Source organism: Chrysemys picta, chromosome 5 (assembly GCF_011386835.1).
Source record: "Chrysemys picta bellii isolate R12L10 chromosome 5, ASM1138683v2, whole genome shotgun sequence".
NCBI classification, from domain to species: domain Eukaryota; kingdom Metazoa; phylum Chordata; order Testudines; family Emydidae; genus Chrysemys; species Chrysemys picta.
The window spans coordinates 116,787,607-116,810,360 of NC_088795.1; the positions used below are offsets into that span (position 1 = coordinate 116,787,607).

General features: G+C 40.6%; 1 protein-coding gene across 1 annotated transcript in view; it reads right to left on the bottom strand.

Annotated features, from left to right (window-relative positions):
- LOC101938110 (proton channel OTOP1-like) overlaps window positions 1–22,754 on the bottom strand; it is a 31,736-nt gene that overhangs the window by 4,933 nt on the left and 4,049 nt on the right. Inside the window, exons 2-5 of the mRNA XM_065597080.1 lie at window positions 18,685–18,821; window positions 13,568–13,626; window positions 8,448–8,578; window positions 838–1,772 (exon numbers count right to left, since the gene is read on the bottom strand). Coding sequence (XP_065453152.1) covers window positions 838–1,772; window positions 8,448–8,578; window positions 13,568–13,626; window positions 18,685–18,821 — 1,262 coding nt within the window. The remainder of the gene's footprint in view (window positions 1–837; window positions 1,773–8,447; window positions 8,579–13,567; window positions 13,627–18,684; window positions 18,822–22,754) is intronic.

Below are 22,754 nucleotides of genomic sequence, written 5' to 3' on the forward strand. Positions count from 1 at the left end.
AACAAACAAAAAGAAGTATTTCTTCACACTATGCATAGTCAACCTGTGGATCTCTTTGCCAGAGGATGTTGTGAAGGCCAAGACCATAACAGGGTTAAAAAAAGAACTAGATAAATTTATGAAGGATAGGTCCGTCAATGGCTATTAGCCAGGATGGGCAGGGATGGTGTCCCTAGCCTCTGTTTGCGGAACCTGGGAATGGGCAACAGGGGATGGATCACTTGATGATTTCCTGTTCTGTTCATTCCCTCTGGGGTACCTGGCATTGGCCACTGTCAGAAGACAGGATACTAGGCTGGATGGACCTTTGGTCTGACCCAGTATGGCCATTCTTATGTTATGTTCATGTCTGTCTGACAAAAACAATACATTGACTGATAACTATTAAGTGGCCAATATGAAATGGATTGGGAGTCTTCTATTGGACCACTATCCACACTTATAACTGTGACTAATTACATCCTGTCTTGTTAGCAGTCGCAACAGAAAGACCAAGGATGGAGACCGAATTATTCTTTTCTCCTCTGTAAGTAGTCCTCCAGATCATTTTGGGGGCACATTGACAGGGCAGAGTTTCAGAGATCACTGCCTGTGCCATTCCTGTACTGTGGATAAACAGACTTTAGTCTGCAAGGTTAAATACCTTCTCCCATGCCTATTCCACTTCTAAATAGACATTATTCCCCAATGGTGCAGTCAATCCACCTCCTTTCACAAGCACTAGAATTCACTTCTTATAAAGAGTAAAACTGAGTAACATTAATATTCTTCTCAGTCTTGGTGGTTTTAGGGAGCTTTTTCGTATTAATTTTGTGAATTACATTCAAAATACCTTACCGAAAGATTACACAGGAATAAAAATGCTGCAATGTTCTTCAGGATTCTCCTCTTATTGTTAACTGAGTTTCGACTGTACAGTGAGAAATTGGAGGTTGAGTGTGTGACTGGACTGCTAGCTTGACTCCTGACTTCATCAAAACCATCACCGCCACTTCTTTCTCTCATGTAGATATTCCCATCAAACATGTATGGAAACTTTCCATTGTCCATATCAGCTGCTCCAGTGTAAATTTCTTTGTATGATGGGGTAAGTGACAGAGTGCTCCCACTGGATACAGTTACTATTCGAAGAGTTTTAATATCATCATTCACTTTTTCCTGTTCACGATGTATGGACTCAATGATAAAGAGATTCTGAATATATTTCTCAATAATAACCAGGATGGAATAAGGAAGATTGTACCATGTGTATTTCGGATGAGACTGGGCACAGATAATCGCTAGGATAGAACCCCAAGAGAGGAGCCAGGAACCTGAAGCTGTGCCAACTAATAGGTCTGCATCAAGTTTCCTGGCAGGATTTTTTGAATTATCCATTGATCTTTCTTCTAGTCTGTAAATTAGAAGGGCGACAATTCCAGCTGCACACATAAGAGTCAGTACGGAGATAGCATATAAGTAAAACATAGTAAGTGCTAACTCACTCTTGATTTTCGAACGTCCTATCTGAATTAAGTACACAACAACGACTGCTATTGTGCTAATCAGCACAATTAGTCCAAAAATCGTGCCCACTGTTATGCCATGAAACTTGAACAGTATTTTGTGTTGGTGGTGGTGTTCTACTTTGCGTCCGATATTCTTCCACAGGACATAGAGCATTGTGGATGCTAAAATATGATACTCTATGTTGAAGGGATAAAGGTAATACATTCCTTGAGAAAATATCGAACAGAGAGTTGTTGTACAATTACATTCGGGTGCATGGTCATCTAAAAAAAAAAAGGAGAAAGAGATTAGAATTTGTTGTGAAATAAATGTTTTTTCTTTTAAATGAGACAACCACAACAGGGAGAATAATCATTTCAGTCAGACAGTTCATGTCGTACATTTAGTCACCTGCAAAAAAAAAAAAATTAGCTGGGTGTTGGACACTAAAATCACTAGTCTGAGAGCAACTTTTGCACCTCCTCCAAAATTTGAACTATAGCCTTATTACAATTTCTAGGCAAAATCCTTATAAAAAATGAATGTTAAAAATTCACAGACATCTCTTAAAGTTCAGCACAGTTTTGAGGGAACAATGTATTTAAAATATTTAAGATCCCAAACGAATAGGGGCTTGATTCTGCTTCCATTCTGCAGATGAAACTCCTACAGAAGCCAATAGGAGTTCCATATCTGGAACAGATGCAGAATTGAGTCCTAACTGTGTAGGGGCCTAGTTCCTCTTTCAGTTATACACCAATGTAACTGCACTGACTTTATTCCTGATTTACACATGTGTAAGTGATAGGATAATTGGTCTTTATATACTTACACTTAAATATTACCAATATTTTAATTTAAAATAAAATATTTAAATATCAGTTCCCTTCCCATTTCTCTACCAAACTGTGAATTATGGCTTCTACCACCTGTCGTAGGGAAAACACAGGCTCAATCTTGTCAGGATAGTAAAGGAGAAACTAATATCACTTCTATTTTGCATTGAATTTATCTCTAATATATAAATTTACATATATGTGACAAATTTTCAAACATGTCACAACTATAGTGTACTTAGACTTTCTGACAAGATCCCTCACCAAAGGCTGTTAAACAAACAAACTAGCCCTGGGATAAGAGTAAAAAGTCCCCTCATGGATCAGTAACTGGTTAAAAGAAAGGAAACAAAGGTTAGGAATAAATGGACAGTTTTCACAATGGGGAGAGGTAAATAGCAGCATCCCCCCAACGATCCGTACTGGTACCTGTGCTGTTCAACATAAGAATGGTCATACTGGGTCAGACCATTGGTTCATCTTGCCCAGTATGTCGTCTTCTGACAGTGGCCGGTGCCAGATGCTTCAAAGGGGAGTGAACAAAACAGGCCACTTTATTGAGTGATCCAGTTCCTGTCACCCAGTCCCAGATTCTAGAAGTCAGGTGTTTTGGGACACCAAGTCCAAGTACACTATATAGCCACTGGATCACCCTTATTCACATGTTTGTTGACCCCCCTCAAAGAAGTCTAACAGATTGGTGAAACATGATTTTCATTCAAACCATGTTGACTCTTCCTCAACATATCGTGTTCATCTATGTATCTGATAATTCTGTTCTTTACTATAGTTTCAATCAATTTGCCTAGTACCGAAGTTAGGCTTACCAGCTTGTAATTACCAGGATCACCTCAGTAGCCTTTTAAAAAAAATCAGCTACCCACCAATCATATGGTACAGAGGCTGGTATAAGCGATAGGTTACATACCAGTTAGTCGTTCTACAATTTCATATCTGAGTTCCTTCAGAACTCTTGGATGAATACCATCTGGTCCTAGTGACTTACTGCTCTTTAATTTATCTATTTGTTCTAAAACTTCCTCTACTGACACCTCAAACTGGGACAGTTCCTTAGATTTGTCACCTAAAAAGAATGGCTCAGGTAGGGTGACCAGACAGCAAGTGTGAAAAATCAGGACAGGGGGTGAGGGGTAATAATAGGAGTCTATATAAGAAAAAGACCCAAAAATCGGGACTGTCCCTATAAAATCGGGACATCTGGTCACCCTAGGCTCAGGTGTAGTAATTTCCCTCACATCCTCTGCAGTGAAAACCAATGCAAATAATTCATTTCGCTTCTCTGCAATAGCCTTGTCTTCCCTGAGGGATCCTTTAGCACCTCAATTATCCAGTGGCCCGCTGATTGTTTGGCAGGCTTCCTACTTCTGATGTACCTAAAAAATGTTAGCTGTTAATTTTGTGTGTTTTGCTAGTTGCTTTTCAAAGTCTTTTTTAGCCTACCTAATTATACTTTTACAATAAATCTGGCATGCCAGAATTTATGCTTCTTTCTATTTTCCTCGGTAGAATTTTACTTCAAATTTTTAAAAGATATCTTTCTGTTTCTAACCATATCTTTTACTCTGTTGTTTAGCCATGGTGGCATTTTAGGTCTTCTTACTGTTTTTTTTTTGGGGGGGGGGAGAGAATGTACATTTAGTTTGAACCTCTATTGTGGGGTTTTTTTAAATCTTCCATGCAGTTTGCAGGCATTTCACTCTTGTGACTATTCTTTTTAATTTCATCTAACTAGCCTCCTCATTTTTGTGTAGTTCCCCTTTTTGAAGTTAAATGCTACTGTGGTATCCTACAAGGAGGTTAAATTTAGCATGTTCATAAATGACCTGGAAAAGGGGGTGAATAGTGAGGTGGCAAAATTTGGAGATGATACAAAATTATTCAATATAGTTAAGTCCATAGCTGACTGTGAAGAGTTACAGAGGGATCTCCCAAACTGGGTGACAGTGACAAAATGGCAAATGAAATTAAGTGCTGATAATTGAAAAATAATGCACTTTGGAAAAAATAAGCCCAACTATACATACAAAATGTTGCAGTCTAAATTAGCTGTTACCACTCAAGAAAGAGATCTTGGAGTCATCATGGATAGTTCTCTGAAAACATCCATTCAATGTGCAGCAGCAGTCAAACTAACAGAACGTTAGGAACCATTATGAAAGGGATAGATAATAAAAATATCTAAGAAGAAAATATCATAATGCCACTATATAAATCCATGGTATTCCCACACCTGGAATACTGTGTGCAGTTCTGGTTGACCCATCTCAAAAAAGATATATTAGAATTGGAAAAGGTGTAGAGAAGTGCAACAAAAATGATTAAGGGAATGGAACAGCTTCTATACATGGAGAGATTAAAAAGCAAGGTCAGAGACGAAACCCCATGCTCCCTAAACCTCAACCTGCCAGAAGCTGGGACTGGACGAGAGGAATCATTCAAATTACTTTGTTCTGTTCTTTCCCTCTCTCTGAAGCAACTGGCACTGGCCACTGTCAGAAGGCAGGATGCTGGGCTAGAGGGACCATTGGTCTGACCTAGTATGGCTGTTCTTATGTGCTAACTTGGATCTAAAATTTCACCCACAAATATTTGTGCCTGTGGGGTTTTTGTTTTTAGTGCGAACTACACAGAGGTGCAAACAGAGTTCTCAAAGCAGTATTTGATGTAGAACACATGTTAATATAGAGATTGTCTCATCGATCACCTACTTCATGCACCACAATTGCATGGACTATGTTTTACGATTTGCAATTGCATCTCTTCTGTGGCAACCACAGCCATTTATCACATAGAAAAGTAATACAGTAGAACCTCAGACACCTCGGACACCTCGGGAATGGAGGTTGTCCATAACTCTGAAATGTCCATAACTCCAAACAAGACCTTACGGACTTCAGCCACTGGGGGAGGGGGCATTGGGACTGCAGCCATGCGGGGAAGGGGGGCAGAGCTCTGGGTAGGGGGCGGTCCGGGCTTCTGACCGTCAGGAGCATTAGAGCTCAGGTCTTTAGATCTGGAAGTAGCACTGGGGCTCGGGACTTCAGCCCTGTGGCTCTGCTCCTGGTTTCAGCCTCATGGGCAGGGGGAGGTGGGGTGCCAGGGTTTGGGGCTTCAGCTCTGTGGCTCCGTTCCTGGCTTCCTCCGTGGGGAGGCCGGGGCTCGGGGCTCCCCATGGCTCCATTCCCAGTTTCAGGGGAATGGAGGGGAAATGCTAGAGGTCAGGGCTTTAGCTATAGGGGGAATGCTGGGGCTGAAATCAGCGCTCCCCTTATAGCTAAAGCCCTGAGTCCTGGCACCCCCCATGGGACTGAAGCCAGGAAAGGAGCCACAGGGCTGAAGCCCCAGTGCTCCCCTCCAGATCTAAAGACCTGAGCCCTGGTGATCCCAAGGGTCAGAAGCCATGACCCCCACCCTGCCAAGAGCCCTGATCCCCCCCCCCCCACCCTGTGGCTGCAGCCTTAACCCCCACCCCCAGGCTGAAGCCCTGAGCCCCAGGGCTAAAGTCCCAAGGCAGTAAAGTATTTGCTTTTTTGTGTGTCTGTGTGCGTCTCCGGTGCTGCCTGATTACTTCTGGTTCCAGAGGGTGTCTGGTTGACTGGTAAGTCCAGAACTCTGGTGTTCGTATCTTTGAGGTTCTGAATGTAGTTTAGCTGTCTCTAAATGCAATTTAACAGATGGAAACTAGGAGGGAAGCCAATAACCTGTTCTCTACTGGACGCTAGCATGTTCTCCACAGACCACCAGTGCTCTATGCAGTACAACTGGAGAAAATCTCTGAACTACATATCTAAATACTGGATCTGCAGCAGCAATCAGGTAATGCGGCATCTGGATTCTATTTGTACCTGTACGGGATAAAACTTGTAAATTGTAGGTATAAAACTGTGGGTCCAATTTCAGAGGTAGTTTTTGATAATGTCGACTATATTATTAATAGGGTGACCAGGTGTCCGGTTTTCAGAACACTCGGTTGAAAAGGGACCCTGGCACTCCGGTCAGCACCGGTTATAGGGAGCTGGAGAAGGCAGTGCCTGCAGGCGAGAGCAGCGCACAGAGCCGCCTGCGCGCCTCTCCCAAGAAGTCGGACCTGCTGCTGGCTGCTTCCGGGGCGCAGCGCAGTTCGCACTGCCAGGACAGGCAGGAAGCCAGCCTTAGCATCCCCACTGCACCGCTGACTGGGAGCCGCCGCAGGTAAGCCCGTGCCTCAACCCGGTACCCCAATCCCCTTCCCCAGCTCTGAGCCCCCCCCCAAACCTGGAACCCCCTCCTGCACCTCAAACCCCTCATCTCCAGCCCCCGCCCAGAGCCTTGACCCCAACCCCCAGCCCTGAACCCCCCCAAAACCTGGAGCTCCCTCCTGCACTTCAAACCCTGCATCCCCAGCCCCACCCCAGAGCCTGCACCCCCAGCCAGAGCCCTCACCCCTCTCGCACCCCAAACCCACAGCCCCAGCCCAGTGAAAGTGAGTGAGGGTGGGAAAGAGCAAGCCACCGAGAGAGGAGGAATGTAATGAGTGGGGGTCGGGCCTCGGGTGAAGGGGCGGGGCTTCGAGGAAGGGGCAGGGCTAGGGTGTTCGGTTTTGTGCCAATAGAAAGTTAGCAACCCTAATTATTAAGTATATTTTTTACCAGTTTTGGAATTTACCTTGAACTCTACTGGGAGTAAGGGAAAATTGCAAACTATTTTCAGCTAATCTGCAATAGAGAGAGACAAAAATGTGGTTGGTTTGGGTTTTGGTTTTGAAAAACCAAAACAAGGGGCTGTTAAGATCCAGGTGCTATTGGATTCACTCGGGAAAAAATATTTACACCAAAGCTGCAAGCCTATTCACTCCTTGCATATCTCTGGCTCTCTTCCCCGTCACCTGCAGTGAGGATTAGCATGATCCCAAACAATCCTGCAGAACAATTTTGGGAGCAGAAGAGAAGTACCCTCACCTGCAGAGTGCATTTACTCCCATTTAAGCTGCTGACTACCCTCAACTTCCCTTGATTTCATTGGGAGTTGAAGGTGCTCAGCACCTCAGAGGATCATGTTCAGAATTTGTCAAAGTCTGTGACATTATCAGTGGAGAAAATTGTCCATTATGAGAAGAGACTCTTACAATACAGAAGGCAAACCAGCACTGACATACAGAATCTTTATTTCAGTAGCGATAATTGGAGGGGGCTGCGTAAGCGGAGGAGGAGGGCCAATGCTGCTCCACCCCCTCCCCAAGGGTTTTGCACTTGTTTAAAGTTCCATAGGCTGCAGAGCAGGAAGGGAGGTGCACAGCACTTTTAAGCAGTGGTCCAATACTAAATAAGTACAGCTGCTGGCAGAGTGGTCTGGAACATCGCTTCAGCTGTGCGGTCGCAATGCCACTGAAATTTGACCTCTCCCGCTCTCCCCCCACCCTCGTGCACCATAAGTCTGTTCCTGTACGGTGGAGTGCAGAGAAGTCTGCTGAGAATTCAACTCCTGGTGCCACTGGCTCATGTACTGTGTTAGTAAAAGAGAGGAGAGTCTCCCCAGCCAAGGGAGACCCTGCAGGAAGAGGACCAGAGAATGAGTGGGGACCAGAGCAGGGTCCCAGGTGGGGGTGGGACAGGGACTGGAATTTGCTTCCCCTCCTTAAGAAATATCTGCATTGGTGCCACTGGAGCAGTTCCATTGAATTCAGTGGGACTCCTCACCTGAGAGGCTTTGCAGGATTGGGCCCATGTCATGAGAGCTGCTTACCACTAGCAATATGGCACCAATTAAAATCTCTTTTAACTACATGCTTTGTTCAATTACTCTCTGTGCTTTCTTACTGGATAGGTGCTTTGGGGATTTTATACAACAAAATAAATGTTTACAATATGCCTTTTTTTAGAGTCTGTGGATATTATTGTTACTCTGGTCCTGATTCACTAAGGCACTGAGAACGATCAGTTCCCACTGAAGGAAATAGGAGTTGCAGGTGATCAGGACCATTATTATTATGTATGGGCCATTGCAGGTGATCAGGACCTTATTATGTATGGTACGATACTTACCATTGACCTGGTGGGATATCATATTTAGAATGATCATGCATTATAGCAGAACTTCCAAAAACATACCAACCCTTTAGCTTACCTATTGTTATGTTTCCAAAACCAAGTGTGATTAGTCTTTCCTTGTGTTCATTGAGTTGGTGTTTTGATTCTGTTAACACTCCGTTTGTCCACAGGAGTAAATTTGTAAACACGGAATGGATCACCCCAAACCTAGAAAATAGATTAGTTATTGATACAATCTGTACAAAGGATTTCACCCCATCTATCTTAAATGGAATCCATCACTTTTTAGTGGGTACAAAGATTGACACTACTTTACTCCTCAATGGCAGTAAAACAAATGCTAAACAGTCTCCTTACATTCATGGTGAAACAGGTTAGATAGGTGGGTCTTTCAGGATGTTATAAAAAGGCAGTGGTTTAATCTATTAAATTGTATTGTAAGTAGGATGCTGCTCTTATTTGCCACAATCTCTTGTACAATGGCAATGTTTATATTTATATGATGGCATTATTGCCAGGAATAGCATATGTCATTCTTTGGAAATAGTCATATATTATATAGCGACTTTCTGGATGGGTTTATATGAAAGTTCATGTTCATGACAACGATTTACTAATCTAAACAGGAATAAGTTTATGTTAATAGGCTCTACTGCTCCCACTCCTGCACAGAATGCTTTAACATACCTGCACTCCTTCCTCACACCCACTGTAGTCATCCTTTCCTTACAGATATTCCCCTGCCTTCTCCAGATTCCACTCCATTCATTTCCATCTACAAATCTAACAAGATTTCCTGGTTGAAATTGTCAAAGCCACATAGGGGAGTTAGCCACACAGTTACAATTAAAATAAATGGGAATTGTGTGGTTAAACACCCGAGGAGGCTTTGAAATCTCAGTCTGAGAATGCGTTCCAATGTGGGGCAAGAGAAAGATGTCTGGGGTAAGCAGTGAAATAATGGGTCAAAACATAACAGTTATTGCAAACTGTGATGTTTTGACCCATTGTTGTAAAATACTGTGGTTTTTTTCTAAGAGTGAGCCAGTCTTGGTCCCTCCACTTCCCACTGCTTACTGCAGACTTCCTTCTCTTGCACCAAGTTTCAAATCGGTTTGCATTCCTTCTTCTGGCCAGCGTCTCCGAACAATTCTTCATCTTGCCTTTGCACAAAGTCCCCGATTCAGAGGTATCACGCTATAAGCAATCTACTTATAAATAGATCTTATTTCACTATCTCACACTGCAAGCCTTATTTTGAAAATAAACTAAAAGAATAGTATTTTACATGATTAAACAAACAGAACAATATGTTTTAATGTCACACTGTATAGAGGTACTGCAGAGCATATAACAAAGGCTCTATTGTGCTGCTGCAGTGAAGCTAATAATGGAAGTAAAGAACTAGTACATCATAATTGTTTTCAAGAGCATTCCCACAGTTGTATGAACTGCCCCCAGATCCAACTAACAGTGTTAGTTAGTGGTATTGTGTGTGGATTTTCACAGTTATGATGCATAAAATATGACTTTTTAATTCAGGACTCAGAAACCTGTCTAAAAATGAAAGCCAGGTCTGGTCAGATATTTATTATTTGTATAACAATAGCACTTGGAAGCCTCAATCAAGATCAGACCTCATTGGCTCTCTATTAAGACACAATGAGAGAAAGTCTCTGGCTCAAAGAACTTACCATTTAAATTGACAAGACAAACAAAGGTGGGAGACAAAACATAGTGAAAGTGACTTGCCTAAGGTCACAAAGCAGGTCAGTGGCAGAGCCAGGAATAGAAACCAGCTCTCCTGGCTCCTGGGCAATTGCTGTATCTATTGGACCACACTGCCTCCCTAGCTCAAGACAGCACACTGGGTCACCTCATACTGTCTCTCACTTTTTTTATTTCACTCCTCACAGTGACTGTGTAAGGTAGCTGAGTAATATGCGGAACAGACTTCCTAAGAGCCACAGAGGGGGTCATCACTGCTGGCAAGATTTGGATTTATGAGTTCCTGGCTTCAACTACTGAACTTTGGTCACTGCACCACACCTGTCTATTTTATACATCAGAAAGCCTTAGTAAATATAGTCATATAGAAAAGAAAATAAGCCAAGTCCTATGTTTACATAATTCTCATTGGTGTTCATGAGCTTTATATACAAACCTAAAGAGAATAGAACCCACAGGCGAGGTTTCTGAGTCATTTTCTTATTTTCTTATTTTGTTTTCTATAACTATTTGGCCAGTGCCTGTAGTTTGTTTAGCAGTCATGTTTCAAGAATCATTATGACATTTCATAGAATCATAGAAGATTAGGGTTGGAAGAGACCTCAGGAGGTCATCTAGTCCAGCCCCCTGCTCAAAGTAGGACCAACCCCTCCTAGTGAAATAGTGTTTCCTAATATCCAACCTATACCTACCCCACTGCAACTTGAGATCATTGCTCCTTGTTCTGTCATCTGCCACCACTGGGAACAGCCGAGCTCCATCCTCTTTGGAACCCCCCTTCAGGTAATTGAAGGCTGCTATCAAATCTCTCCTCACTCTTCTCTTCTGCAGACTAAATAAGCCCAATTCCCTCAGCCTCTCCTCGTAAGTCATGTGCCCCAGCTCCCTAATCATTTTCACTGCCTTCCACTGGTCTCTCTCCAATTTGTCCACATCCCTTCTGTAGTGGGAGGATCAAAACTTGGACTCAATACTCTAGGTGTGGCCTCACCAGTGCCGAATAGAGGGGAATAATCACTTCTCTCAATCTGCTGGCAATGCTCCTACTAATGCAGCCCAATATGCTGTTGGCCTTCTTGACAACAAGGGCACACTGCTGACTTATATCCAGCTTCTCATCCACTGCAATCCCCAGGTCCTTTTTCGCAGAACTGCTGCTTAGCCAGTCAATCCCCAGCCTGTAGCGGTGCATGGGATTCTTCCATCCTAACTGCAGGACTCTGCACTTGTCCTTGTTGAACCACATCAGATTTGTTTTGGCCCAATCCTCCAATTTGTCTAGGTCACTCTGGACCCTATCCCTATCCTCCAGCATTCCTATCTTTCCCCCCAACTAAGTGTCATCCACGAACTTGCTGAGGGTGCAATCTATCCCATCGTCCAGATCATTAATAAAGTTGTTGAACAAAACTGGCCCCAGGACCGACCCCTGGGGCACTCTGCTTGATACCAGCTGCCAACTAGACATTGAGCTGTTGATCATTACCCATTGAGCCCGACAATCTAGCTCGCTTTCCATCCACCTTTGTCAGGCATCACCAGATAAACTTGTTGGTTTACATCTGTGGTACTTCATCATTGTACAATACCATGCATGATGACAGTAGAATGGGCATTCTTTTTTATTCTTGCTGGAGATCTGACATTTAGGGGTGGAGGGTCCACTGAAGTCAGTGATGCCACATGAAGATCTCAGGTAAAATTTTCAAATGTATCTATGTGAGTTAGGAGCTTAAATCCTACTGAAAGTCCATAAGACTTAGGTTTCTAAGTCATTTAGGCACTTTTGAATATTTTATCCCTGGCCACAGTAAGTCTTTTTGCTGATTTCTTCCCCTTTCTCAATGGTGTTGCCTATATTTTTTACTACTTTTTCAATCATGGTTTAATTTTGTCTCTACTGGAATGCTGCCCGTCTGTGCAGCCATAGTTTTAAGAAGTATTTTCATAGATACTACATAGTTTGACATTTCCATCTATTTAATTAAAAATAAAAAGAGCTATCACTAAGATATAGAGGATGCTGCTCTGTCTTCCCACATCAAAGGCCCTGCTGGAGCCTTAAAGAAGAAGAAAGCCAAAAAGGATGGTGTGGGGAAAGGTTAATCCTTCCTTCCTATCTGACTGTGTGTCTAAAGTTAATAGCAGCTTTTTAGGATTGGACCCTAAAAGAAGAATGGATTTTATAAGATAATTGTAAGGTAACTGGGCAGCTCAAGAACTTGGGGATGGGGTATAAAAACATTTGTCTCATGATCATTGGTTCAGTTTGCCTGCAATGTGAAATCAGATGGTGATCTCCATCCTCTGTCTGTAGCACAGTTGACACTTCTGCAAGCAGATAGGAGACTGCTACCAGCACTATTGGTGTTGTTCCTTCCAAGCCAGAGTTCAGACACACTGAGCCTGATTCACGGAGGTGCTGAGCTCCCATAATGCCATAATTCCTGGAAATTGGGCCAACTTTTAGGGAGCCAGGTAGGAAAGTTTTAATTGGTGCTGTCTGTTCTATATGTATTTTGTGAATAAAGATATGGGTATAGTCTTTGTAATCTAATCTACTTTAGGCACTTATCTGGTCTCCATTAGCGTAGTTTCTGAGCAGCTCTCAATCTCTAATATATTTATCCTCATAACAGCCCTGTGAGGTAGGGAAGTGCTATTAATTCCATTGTACAGATGGGGAACTGAGTTAGAGAGAGATTACACGACTAGCCCAAAGTCACTCAGGAAGTCTATAGTAGAACAGAGAATTGAATCCAGGTCTTCCAAGTTCCGGGCTAGTGAATATAGTCCTCTATTTTAAGATCATCTGAGTGTATTCAGTGTTTCCGATTAATGGGATATGTAAATCACACTGTAGATGCCAAGGTCTGCCGTCAGATGTGTGCACAAATCCCTCTGACTTCAATGGGAGCTATATGGGCATACGTCAGAGCAGAATTTGTCCCACAGTATATTTGTACATTCATATCTGGTCCAAAGAAGGCATTCCCACATAACAATTTAAGATGTTGTCAAATATGTGTCACTGAATGCAAGCTACTGCACACAGTGACCGATGCCAATAACCCTTCAGACAGCTAAATAAATTAAACATGAGACATACAGGTGATATTTCCTTACCCTGAGAAAGATACGTGTAACTCCAAAGATGAAAAGTTACTATGCTGTAGCAGTCATGTCACATGATTTAGTTAGTGGAAAAATCATGCATATTCTTTGACTATTTTTGTTAAAGTATAAACACTGTTTAAATTGAAAATATAAATTAAAAAATAATGATTTACCCTCTCACTTACGCCTGTAAATGGAATTGCACCCAATTTACACAAACATAAGTAAAAGTAGAATCAGACTCCAAAAACTTTCACTATCTGCATTTTTATATGATAATGCAATACATGTTAAAACAACATACATACAAACTAGAAGTAATGTTCCAGAGCTAAATCATATTCATTTTACCTTTCAAGTGTTTTGAAAGACTGGATAATATCCTTGGCATGACACCAAAGAAAATACACCTAAATGGAAATACAGATAAAATACAATCAGTTCATTTGGGTAAATGTCACTATATTTGTGAGTATTAACAATGAAGATGGTTAGAGAGGAAAACACTGATGGCCAGATTCTCTGCTGGTGTAAATTGGTGCAGATCCATTGCCATCAGGCTCAATGGATCTGAAATGACCCTGGGCCCCCTGTGCCATTCACCCAGAACTTGCCTGTCACTCAGAAACCTAACATCGCTCATATACACAAGACAGTGGAACAGATTACAGTAGAAACTTCGTTAAACATGTCTCCTCCAAAATAGATCCCATACTTTGAGTTTCTGTAGCTGGAAAGACTTATTTTTCATGTAGTGGTGAAAAATGTGAAGGAAAGTACCAGACTGACAGCACAGAAATATAAAGTTCTCTGTCCACAAGACAGGTATTGCAACTGCAACAGTAGCAGTGCTGCTATGTGCGTCTATCCTTCTCTGAGAGAAGCATTTTGATGGGTAAGAGGTTCCTACTGGTTCCCAACCCATACATCAGTGTTTCTTGGTTGAGGCTGCCAACAAAGTTTCTAATTAATAAAGTGCTTTCATCTTGCAGCACCTGTCAATTAGCAACTAGTATTATTAATTTAAAAGGTATAGGCCAGTACATTTACATTGGGCTTTACAGTATGATCAAGGGAGATGAATCCCCTGCCCCAAGGAACTTAAAGTCTAAAATAGACAACAATAACACACATGAGACAAATTATGAGATAACAGTTCAGATGAGAGATCATTGGTGAGGGGAACAAGGTAGGAAGAATTCCTGGAAAATTTGAGATTTTAGGAGAGCTATGAAGTAGAGCACAGTGAGGGCTCCAAGTGGACAAGTCATGGTCCATGAATAAAGTGGCTGCATGAGCAAAGGCAAGAAGCCAAAAGAAGGAAATGGAAAGGAGAATGAGAGGAATGTAGGAAGTGAAAGTAAGAAGTGAGATCAGAGATGTAGGCAGCAGTGAGATTTATGTAGGGCCTGGTGAGGCTGAGAATGTTGATAATGATGAGGTAAGAGACAGGTTAATGAACGGGTTCAAGGTGGAGAGGTTCTGTGAATAGCCTGCAGGGAGGAGAAGTGACTGTAGTAAGAGGAGGCCCTGAGATATAGCATCTAACAACAGTGACATACAGAAAGCAGGAGAGAAGGTTGGTAGTAATCAATCTGAGAGACAACCACAGCAGGTACAAAGGTTGTAGCAGCCAAGAGAGCACAGAAAGGTCAGTTTTGGTGGATATTAAAGAGGCAGAGCACATCACTGGAGACTGGGTCTGAGAGGTGGGAATGGGGGGGACGAAAGAAGAATCAGATAATACTGAGTTTGTGGAAGGATAATGGAGTGAGACTTCAGGATTTAGTTCCCTATTGATGCAACCTAGTGGAATGAATGAGGAATGCAAGGTGATAGTGGAATGATACACCAGATTCCAAAGGGATGCTGGCATGGAATCTGGAGACATCAATCACAGTTAGGTTCCCAGAATACTGAAGTCTGACAATAGGGGAAGTGCTTGAAAAGTGGTCAGGCATAGAATCAGAGTTTAAGGCCAAAAGGGAACACCAGATCATCGAGTCTGACCATCTGCATATCGCAAGCAACCAACACCCACACCCTCAACCCAACAACCAAAATTAGACCACAGTATACAGGCCACAGGAGTCTAGACTATTATTTGCCACAGGCAGAGAACAGGAGAGAGCGAGGTGCACCAGTGCCCGAGGCCCCTGCAATGGCAGGGACATGATTAAGTGAGATATACCCAGATAATTTTGGCAAGTGAACAGCATCCACATGCTGCAGAGGAAAGCAAAATACCTCCAAGGTCACTGACAATCTGACCTGGAAGAAAATTCCTTCCTGGCCCCACAAATGGCTGGTGATCATGTGATGTTGGGGACCTTGAGCATGTGAGCTCCCTGAGCTAGTGCCAGCCAGCCAAGAACCTGAGAGAGAGAGTGCTCAGTGCCACCTCACAGCATCCAATGTCCCATCTCCAGCTGTGGTAAGCAAGGAGATAAAAAACAAACAAAACAACCCAGAATAATTGAGGGGCTTGAGGTGGGAAGAGGAGAATCCCTTCCTGATCCCTGCAGATGGCTGGCTGAAACCCTGAAGCATGAAATTTTAGGAACATCAGACTTGAAGTGAGCCCCAAGGCTTGCCCCTACCATCATAAGTAACCCTGTCATACAATCACACTCATAAATTTGTCTAGCCCTCGCTTAAATCTAATTAAATTATTTGGCCCCAAAAGTCCTACTGGGAGGCTGTTCCAGAACCTCATTCCTCTGCTGGGTAGAAACCTTCTTCTAATTTCTAGCCTGAATTTGTTCCTCACCAGTACATACCCATTTGTTCTTGCACCAATATTGTCCTTTAGCTTAAATAGCTCTTCACTCTCCCTGGTGTTTACCCACCAATGTATTTATAGAAAGCAGTCATAACCCCTCTCTGCCTTCTTTTTGCAAGGCTAAAAATACCAACATCTTCCAGTCTCCTCTCATAAGATAGGTCTTCCATTCCCCTGATCATCATAAGAACAGAAAAATGGTCATACTGAGTCAGACCAATCGTCCATTTAGACCAGTATTTTGTTTTCCAACAGTGGCCATATCCAGATGCTTCAGAGAGAGTGAACAGAGCACAGCAATTCATAGTAGTGCTTTTCTACACCTTTTCCAGTTCATATTTATCTTTCTTGAATATGGGTGACCAGAACTGTACACGGTATTTCAAAGGAGATCTTACCAGTGCCTTGTACAATGGCATTAATACTTCTCTATCTCAACTGGAAATGCATCACCTGATACATCCTAGGATCACATTTGTCTTTTTTGCTGCCACATCATGTTGATGATTCATAGCCATCTTGTGATAGACCAACACAACCAGGTCTTTATCCTCCTCTGTTTCTTCCAACGGATGAGCCCCTAGCTTATGGCAAAAAAATGTATTAGACACTAAGTGCATGACGTTGCACTTAGTACTTTGAATTTCATCCCATTTGTATTACTCCGGTCGTCAGTCATCCAGATCTTCCTGTATAATATTCCGATCCTCCTCTGTATTGACGATGCCTCAAAACTTTATATCATCAGCAAATTTCACTAGCAGATGCCTACTTTTTGTGCCAAAATCACTAATAAAATTATTGAATTAGATTGGTCCCAAGACTTATCCTTAAGGAACTCCACTAGTAACCTACCTCTAGTCCAATAATTCACCTTTCAGCACAACCCATTGTTTTTGCACTTTTATCCACCTTATAATTCACCACCTTGTACTGATCCTCTTCTTCTCTAATTTCACTAATAAGTTCCCATGTGGCATCAAGTTAAATGCTTTACTGAAGTCCAAGTATATTAGATCTAATGCCCTTCCCTTATCTAAAAAAGGTTATTTCTTCTTCACAGAACCTTTGAAAAGAACATTGCATGTCTGCTCTGTCTGATAATGGTCCCAGTGAAATGGAATTCTGAGATGTCCAAAACACATTAATTAACAGTAAATTAAGGCTCAAATGTCCATTCATTCTGGGCACCTCAACTTTTGGTGCCAAACTTGAGATATCCAGGGCCTGATTTTCTGCAGCCCCCATTGACTTCAGCTAGAATTGTCCATGTTCAGCACCTCTGATTTAAGGAACTCAAAATTAGTGGACACTTTTGAAAATGTGGGCCTAAGTCTACACAGCATTTCATTGGCAAAACTGAGAATTCTGATCTCCAGCCACCTAACCAGAAGATCACATTCCTACCACATTTGCCCATCTGTTCAGTGAAACATTTGCCAAATTTAAAAAGGGACTAAACCAAAACATTGGATCAAAAGGCTTCCAAACTTTATGAAAGTTTTGAATCAAATCCAAATTTTCTGGCACAGTTCTTATACTGCGCCCATCGCCATGTTATCTATGCACCTTCTGAAGATGCATTAAGTGACCTCACTAGCATCCGTTATCGATGGTTTTTATTTTTCCCTTCCTCTGTACAGCTCTGCATTGCACATGGAATTGGAATTGGAATTCTGCTTCCGAGCTGGTTGTGCAAGGGAATGGAAGTTAGTTGGGCCTCCCCCAACCACACACTGCGCCTGGCCCTCATGCAGGTGCATAATCTGGCTCACCATCCGGGATGGAGAAATTGTAAGAGGATCTTGATTCAGGTGTTCAACATTATGAAGGCTATTGTGAAATCTCATCAGTCTCTCCCTTTTGACCTATTACATAATAACAAGGGGGTGGTGTGTAAGTTTAGAATAATAGAAAAGGAAACACTTCTTTATGCAACATATAATCAAGTGTGGAATTCATTGCCACATGATGACATGGAGACAAATGGCTAGACTTAGAATACGACTGGATAATTGTACACTCATTGGCTATGTTTGCTGCTATGCACATAGTGATGTGCGTAATCAAATAACATGCTTCAGGGTGAAAACCCATCATTTACTTGTTTCAGGAAGGAATTTCCCCATATGAACAAGCATTGCACAACTACATAAGTACATTATTTAGGGGTTTTGCCTTCCTTTGAAGAATCAGTTATTCATTACTGCCAGCCGCAGGAGACCAGACTAGATGGATCGATGGACTGAACCAGTATGGCAAGTTCCTGTGCAGAAGCAACAGTGAAATGTATTTGTCTCATTTCATATAAAAAAAATTATGACGACTATGTGCCTAACTTGAACGACAAAAAGGTATGTCGTGCCCAATGTGGGATCAAATTTTTAGGAGACCTTTTTATCCATGTGAAACATTTATACATGTATCTTATGTGTGAGGAGCTAGTTCATTTTCAGATACAAACAGGCATTTTTGGATACAAATTGGCTCAACTGCCTGCATGCTCAAATCCCAGTTTGCATGCAGAAAGGAGTATACATTCACAAAAAGTTTAGCCTTTAACAACTTATCTCCTAATGTTTTTAGAAACTAATTTAGGAAAAACAGAGCAAGAGGAACAGACAAAAATGATGCTTGGTGACAAAAACAGACATAATAACAACAAGCTAAAACTGGCTACTTTTACCTGTAAAAGTGTGTGCACTGCATGTGTGACAGGAAAAATGCCTTCAGTTGCTGATAAACAGTTTGAAAATCCAATAAAGTATCCAATTTTAAAAGAGTCCAGAATTAAAGTAATCACTGCAAATAATGTAATCCCACCTAAGACAAAACAAATATTAGAAAATGTTAATATACAGTTAACCTGTCTTCAGAGAATCTGTACTAATAAATGAAAATTCATGTTTTGAAAAGGCTATCCCTACTAATCAGTAAAATAAGTAAATGGTCATAAGATCAGTTTACTCAATGCAATAAAGCGCTGTAATTCATGAAAGCTCTTTCACAATCTATGACTTACGCGTAACCACAATACATGAATAGCTCATGCAGTATGTAGGGACCAATCTTACAGTTCCCAGGGAGTTGAGGGCATTCAGCATCTTGTAGAAGCTGCTCAGCACCTTGCTGAATCAGAGCCTCAAGTAACTGTAGCACAGAGCCAGTTATACAGACAAATGAATTAATGCACTATATAGCTACACAGCAAACTATACCGCTCACAGAGCTGAACAATAATGTTACAGTCTCCTGACCCAAGAGTCCTACACTGGGCAGTAATACAATCACTTGGTATGCCATCTCAATTGTTCAGAAGGTTATACTGAACCACTATAAGTCAGAGACCAAAAACTGTATGCTTTTCTTTTTACAAATGCACTCAGATTTCAGACTTCATCCTGAGAGCCATTACTTTAACATACATACACAAACAAACAAACGTTTGTCTAAATTTTTATATAATGTTTTTAAAGGGTTTTTTTAAATGTTTCCTTTACTGTTTTTTTTTTTTTTTTTTTTTTTTTTTTAGTATAACTCCGATATCTTTCACTTCAAAGATCTAAATGGGAACTCATTTTGGAAAGCTATATGATAAGATACAGCTATGTTGCTATTGAACCTTATTGTACCAGCATAATTAAGCAACAAGACACAACGGGAGATAAAATTACTGAGCCAGACTCTGAGACCTTTATTCAAGTTTTTTCCTAAGTCCTTACTCAGACAAACTCCCATTGACTTTAACTTAACTTTAGCTGAATAAAGACCAGGTAAAAACTGGCTAAGACCCTCAGAACTTAGATCACTGTGTCTTTGTCCCTGTTTCTTATTGCTCAAAGAGAATTGTGATATAAAGATGGTAAATGATATCACAAGAGTTGACTTTATTCAGTATTTATATTATACTTAAAGGGCCAAATTCTGCTCACCTTATTAACATGAGATGTTCCACTGAAATTATTGTTTTGGGGCAATATATATTTGTTCCCTAAAATTAAAGTTAACAAGTCAACCAAGGAGACCCTTCATTCTTATAATAACATGTTAAATACCCTACTAAAGATGAGCTATTTATTTTAAAAATATAGTGTAATTGTTGCTGTTTGGGAATTATTCATATTTTCAGTGTACTCACCAGTTCATTACAAATGAACAAGAAGCTCCAACGTGGGTGAGGTAGTACCTTTTATTGGACCAGAAGTTAGTCCAATAAAAGGTATTACCTTACCCACCTTGTTTTTCTAATATCCTGGGACTGACACAGCTACAACAACACTGCATACAAGAAGCTCCAAATCAGGTGCAGTGGAGAAAAAAATACATCAATCACTTTGCTACAGCCATTTTTAAAATAACACGGTTTATTCAATTCATTAGCTCTTTGTTAATATACAAAAACAGATTTGGAAACAGAATGCAACCTGAAGAATTTCATTTCCATTAGTATTTTTAGTTTCATATTTTACAAATACTCACTATATAAAGAAACCAAAGACCAAAATCCCTAGGGATATACCTTACACCAGCAGAGAATTTGGCCTCAACTTTTCACTTTTATAGTTCAAAAACTAAGGGCCCACTCTGCAAACACCTGTGTGTGTGAGTAATTTTACTCAAGTGAGTATTCCCATTGAGTTCAGTTGGACTAGTTATTATGTAAGTGACGTTACTCACATATGGAAGTGTTTGCAGGATTGGGCCCTAGGTTTAAGTAATGTACTGTATAATTTTTCATTATGTACACAAGTAAATTGTACTGTAAGGTGGTAGATTCTAGACTGCTTTAGCAGTTAGTCACTTAGGTTTCCTTCTACAAGGAATTAATATTGTTCTAAAGGGAATTACCATTGTTAATTCCATTACAATAACTTGCAGGACTAATTTCTAAAAATACCAAGGAAACTACTACCAAAAAAATGCAATTTTAAAAATTAGTCTATTTGGATATTTTTTCTAACGGTTTCAACATGTCTTGAGGATTTATTTCTTTTTGAATATAATTATCTCATCAACAGGAAACAAGATCCTTCTGCAGCAACAGTTTATATTACATTGGAGAAAAACGGATGTGGTTCTTGTTTAATAAATTCTAATATATAGACTGACTTGGTATGTGATTGGAAATGATTTAAGACCCTAATCCTGATCCCAGTGTGAAATTTTCCATTGAGTTCAGTGGTGTAGGCTCAAACCCTAATATATAATCTTTATATATTATAAATATATGTTTACACCATTTTTTCCTCACTTTAGTTAAGTACTAAAGTGAGAAAAAAAATGGTAGTGAGAAAAAATGGTGTATACATATATTTATAATTTAAAACAGAGTGAAATGGTGAAGCAATGCAGTTGGTGAAAGGGATGCACAGTCCTAGGGTCTGATTCTGCATGCTTTTTTTCATTACTTATGAGAAGAGTTCAACTGAGTTTACGGCATTACTAAGGTGAAGAAAGAAAGAAAGAAAGTCAGGCTTAAACACACAAAAGCATAAATAATCATATCGTAGATTCCTCATCAGACCCCTCCTCTACGCACATATCTTGTTTTTGCATGAATCAGCTGTTGTATATTTATTGTAACTCCTTTCCATGTAACTTTGTATTACACATAGTCATGGATTTCCTTTAATGAGGGTTCTAGATTTCACATGTTTTAGACAATTATTCTAAATGATCAGTGGAGAAACACTTACTTTCCCCCCACACAGCGTAATTATGATTTATGTCATAATGAATATTTCTGCACACATGCTTCCTTTGGTTCTCTCTAAATATGCTATGGGTTCAAACTTGCTCCCATTGAAGTCAATGAGAATTGTGACATTGACTTCAAGGAAGTTTTCTGTGACTCATATAAATTAAAAATATTTTGTTTGGGCTGGTTCAAACGACAACTAGTACAGCTAATGTCTCAGCCCAATACACCAACAACATATACAAAATGCCCAACATTCAAATTTGAGGCTAAGGGTCATAGTCCAAGTTAACTAGGCTGGCCATAATTTAGGTATAACTTGTGATGTTGGAGAAAATAATAGGATAAACTTGTTCATGGGAGCAAGTTGTTTGTTTCTCCCTTTTTTTCATAAGATGTCCACCTATAGATTAGAATTTGATTGATCTTCACTGTTTTCTTGTGTAGTGCCTATGGTTCTTTTTTAACCATGGGATCAAGACAGGAAAATGACATACTGGAGTAAGTCAGGCAAAGGACTTCATTTATGCATCTTTCTTCAAAGCTTTGAGGAAATGATTACTTGGGGCATGCTCATATAATCCTAAGGAAGCAAAACAGACACTGAAGTCAATAGAAACATTGTCTACATTAAAACTTCAGGAGATGTGTTTTGTATACCATACAAATTGGGAAAGAACACTTCTCTAAGGTTCAAACTGCCAACATCTAGTCACAAAAGGATCTGGTTAGAAATGGATATAAAAAGATACATAACTATATAAAAAGATGTTTTTGTTCAGTAATTCTCATCCAACATTTATGCTGGTAAAATGCAAGCCATAAGTAGTAACATAGTTACAGCTTTTCACCATGGTATTCACTGACTAAAGAAAATACATAAAATAGGTCATTTATTGGGTATCAAAATGCTGGACAATTAAATCCAACTAAGTAATCTAGATAAATATTAAAATTTTCTAGTCTAACCAGTCTTTTTTCTAGTCTTACCAGTTAATTCATGCACATTTTCTTTATGCAATGAGAACAAAGAGGCACATTCTAAAAAACTAGCTAAT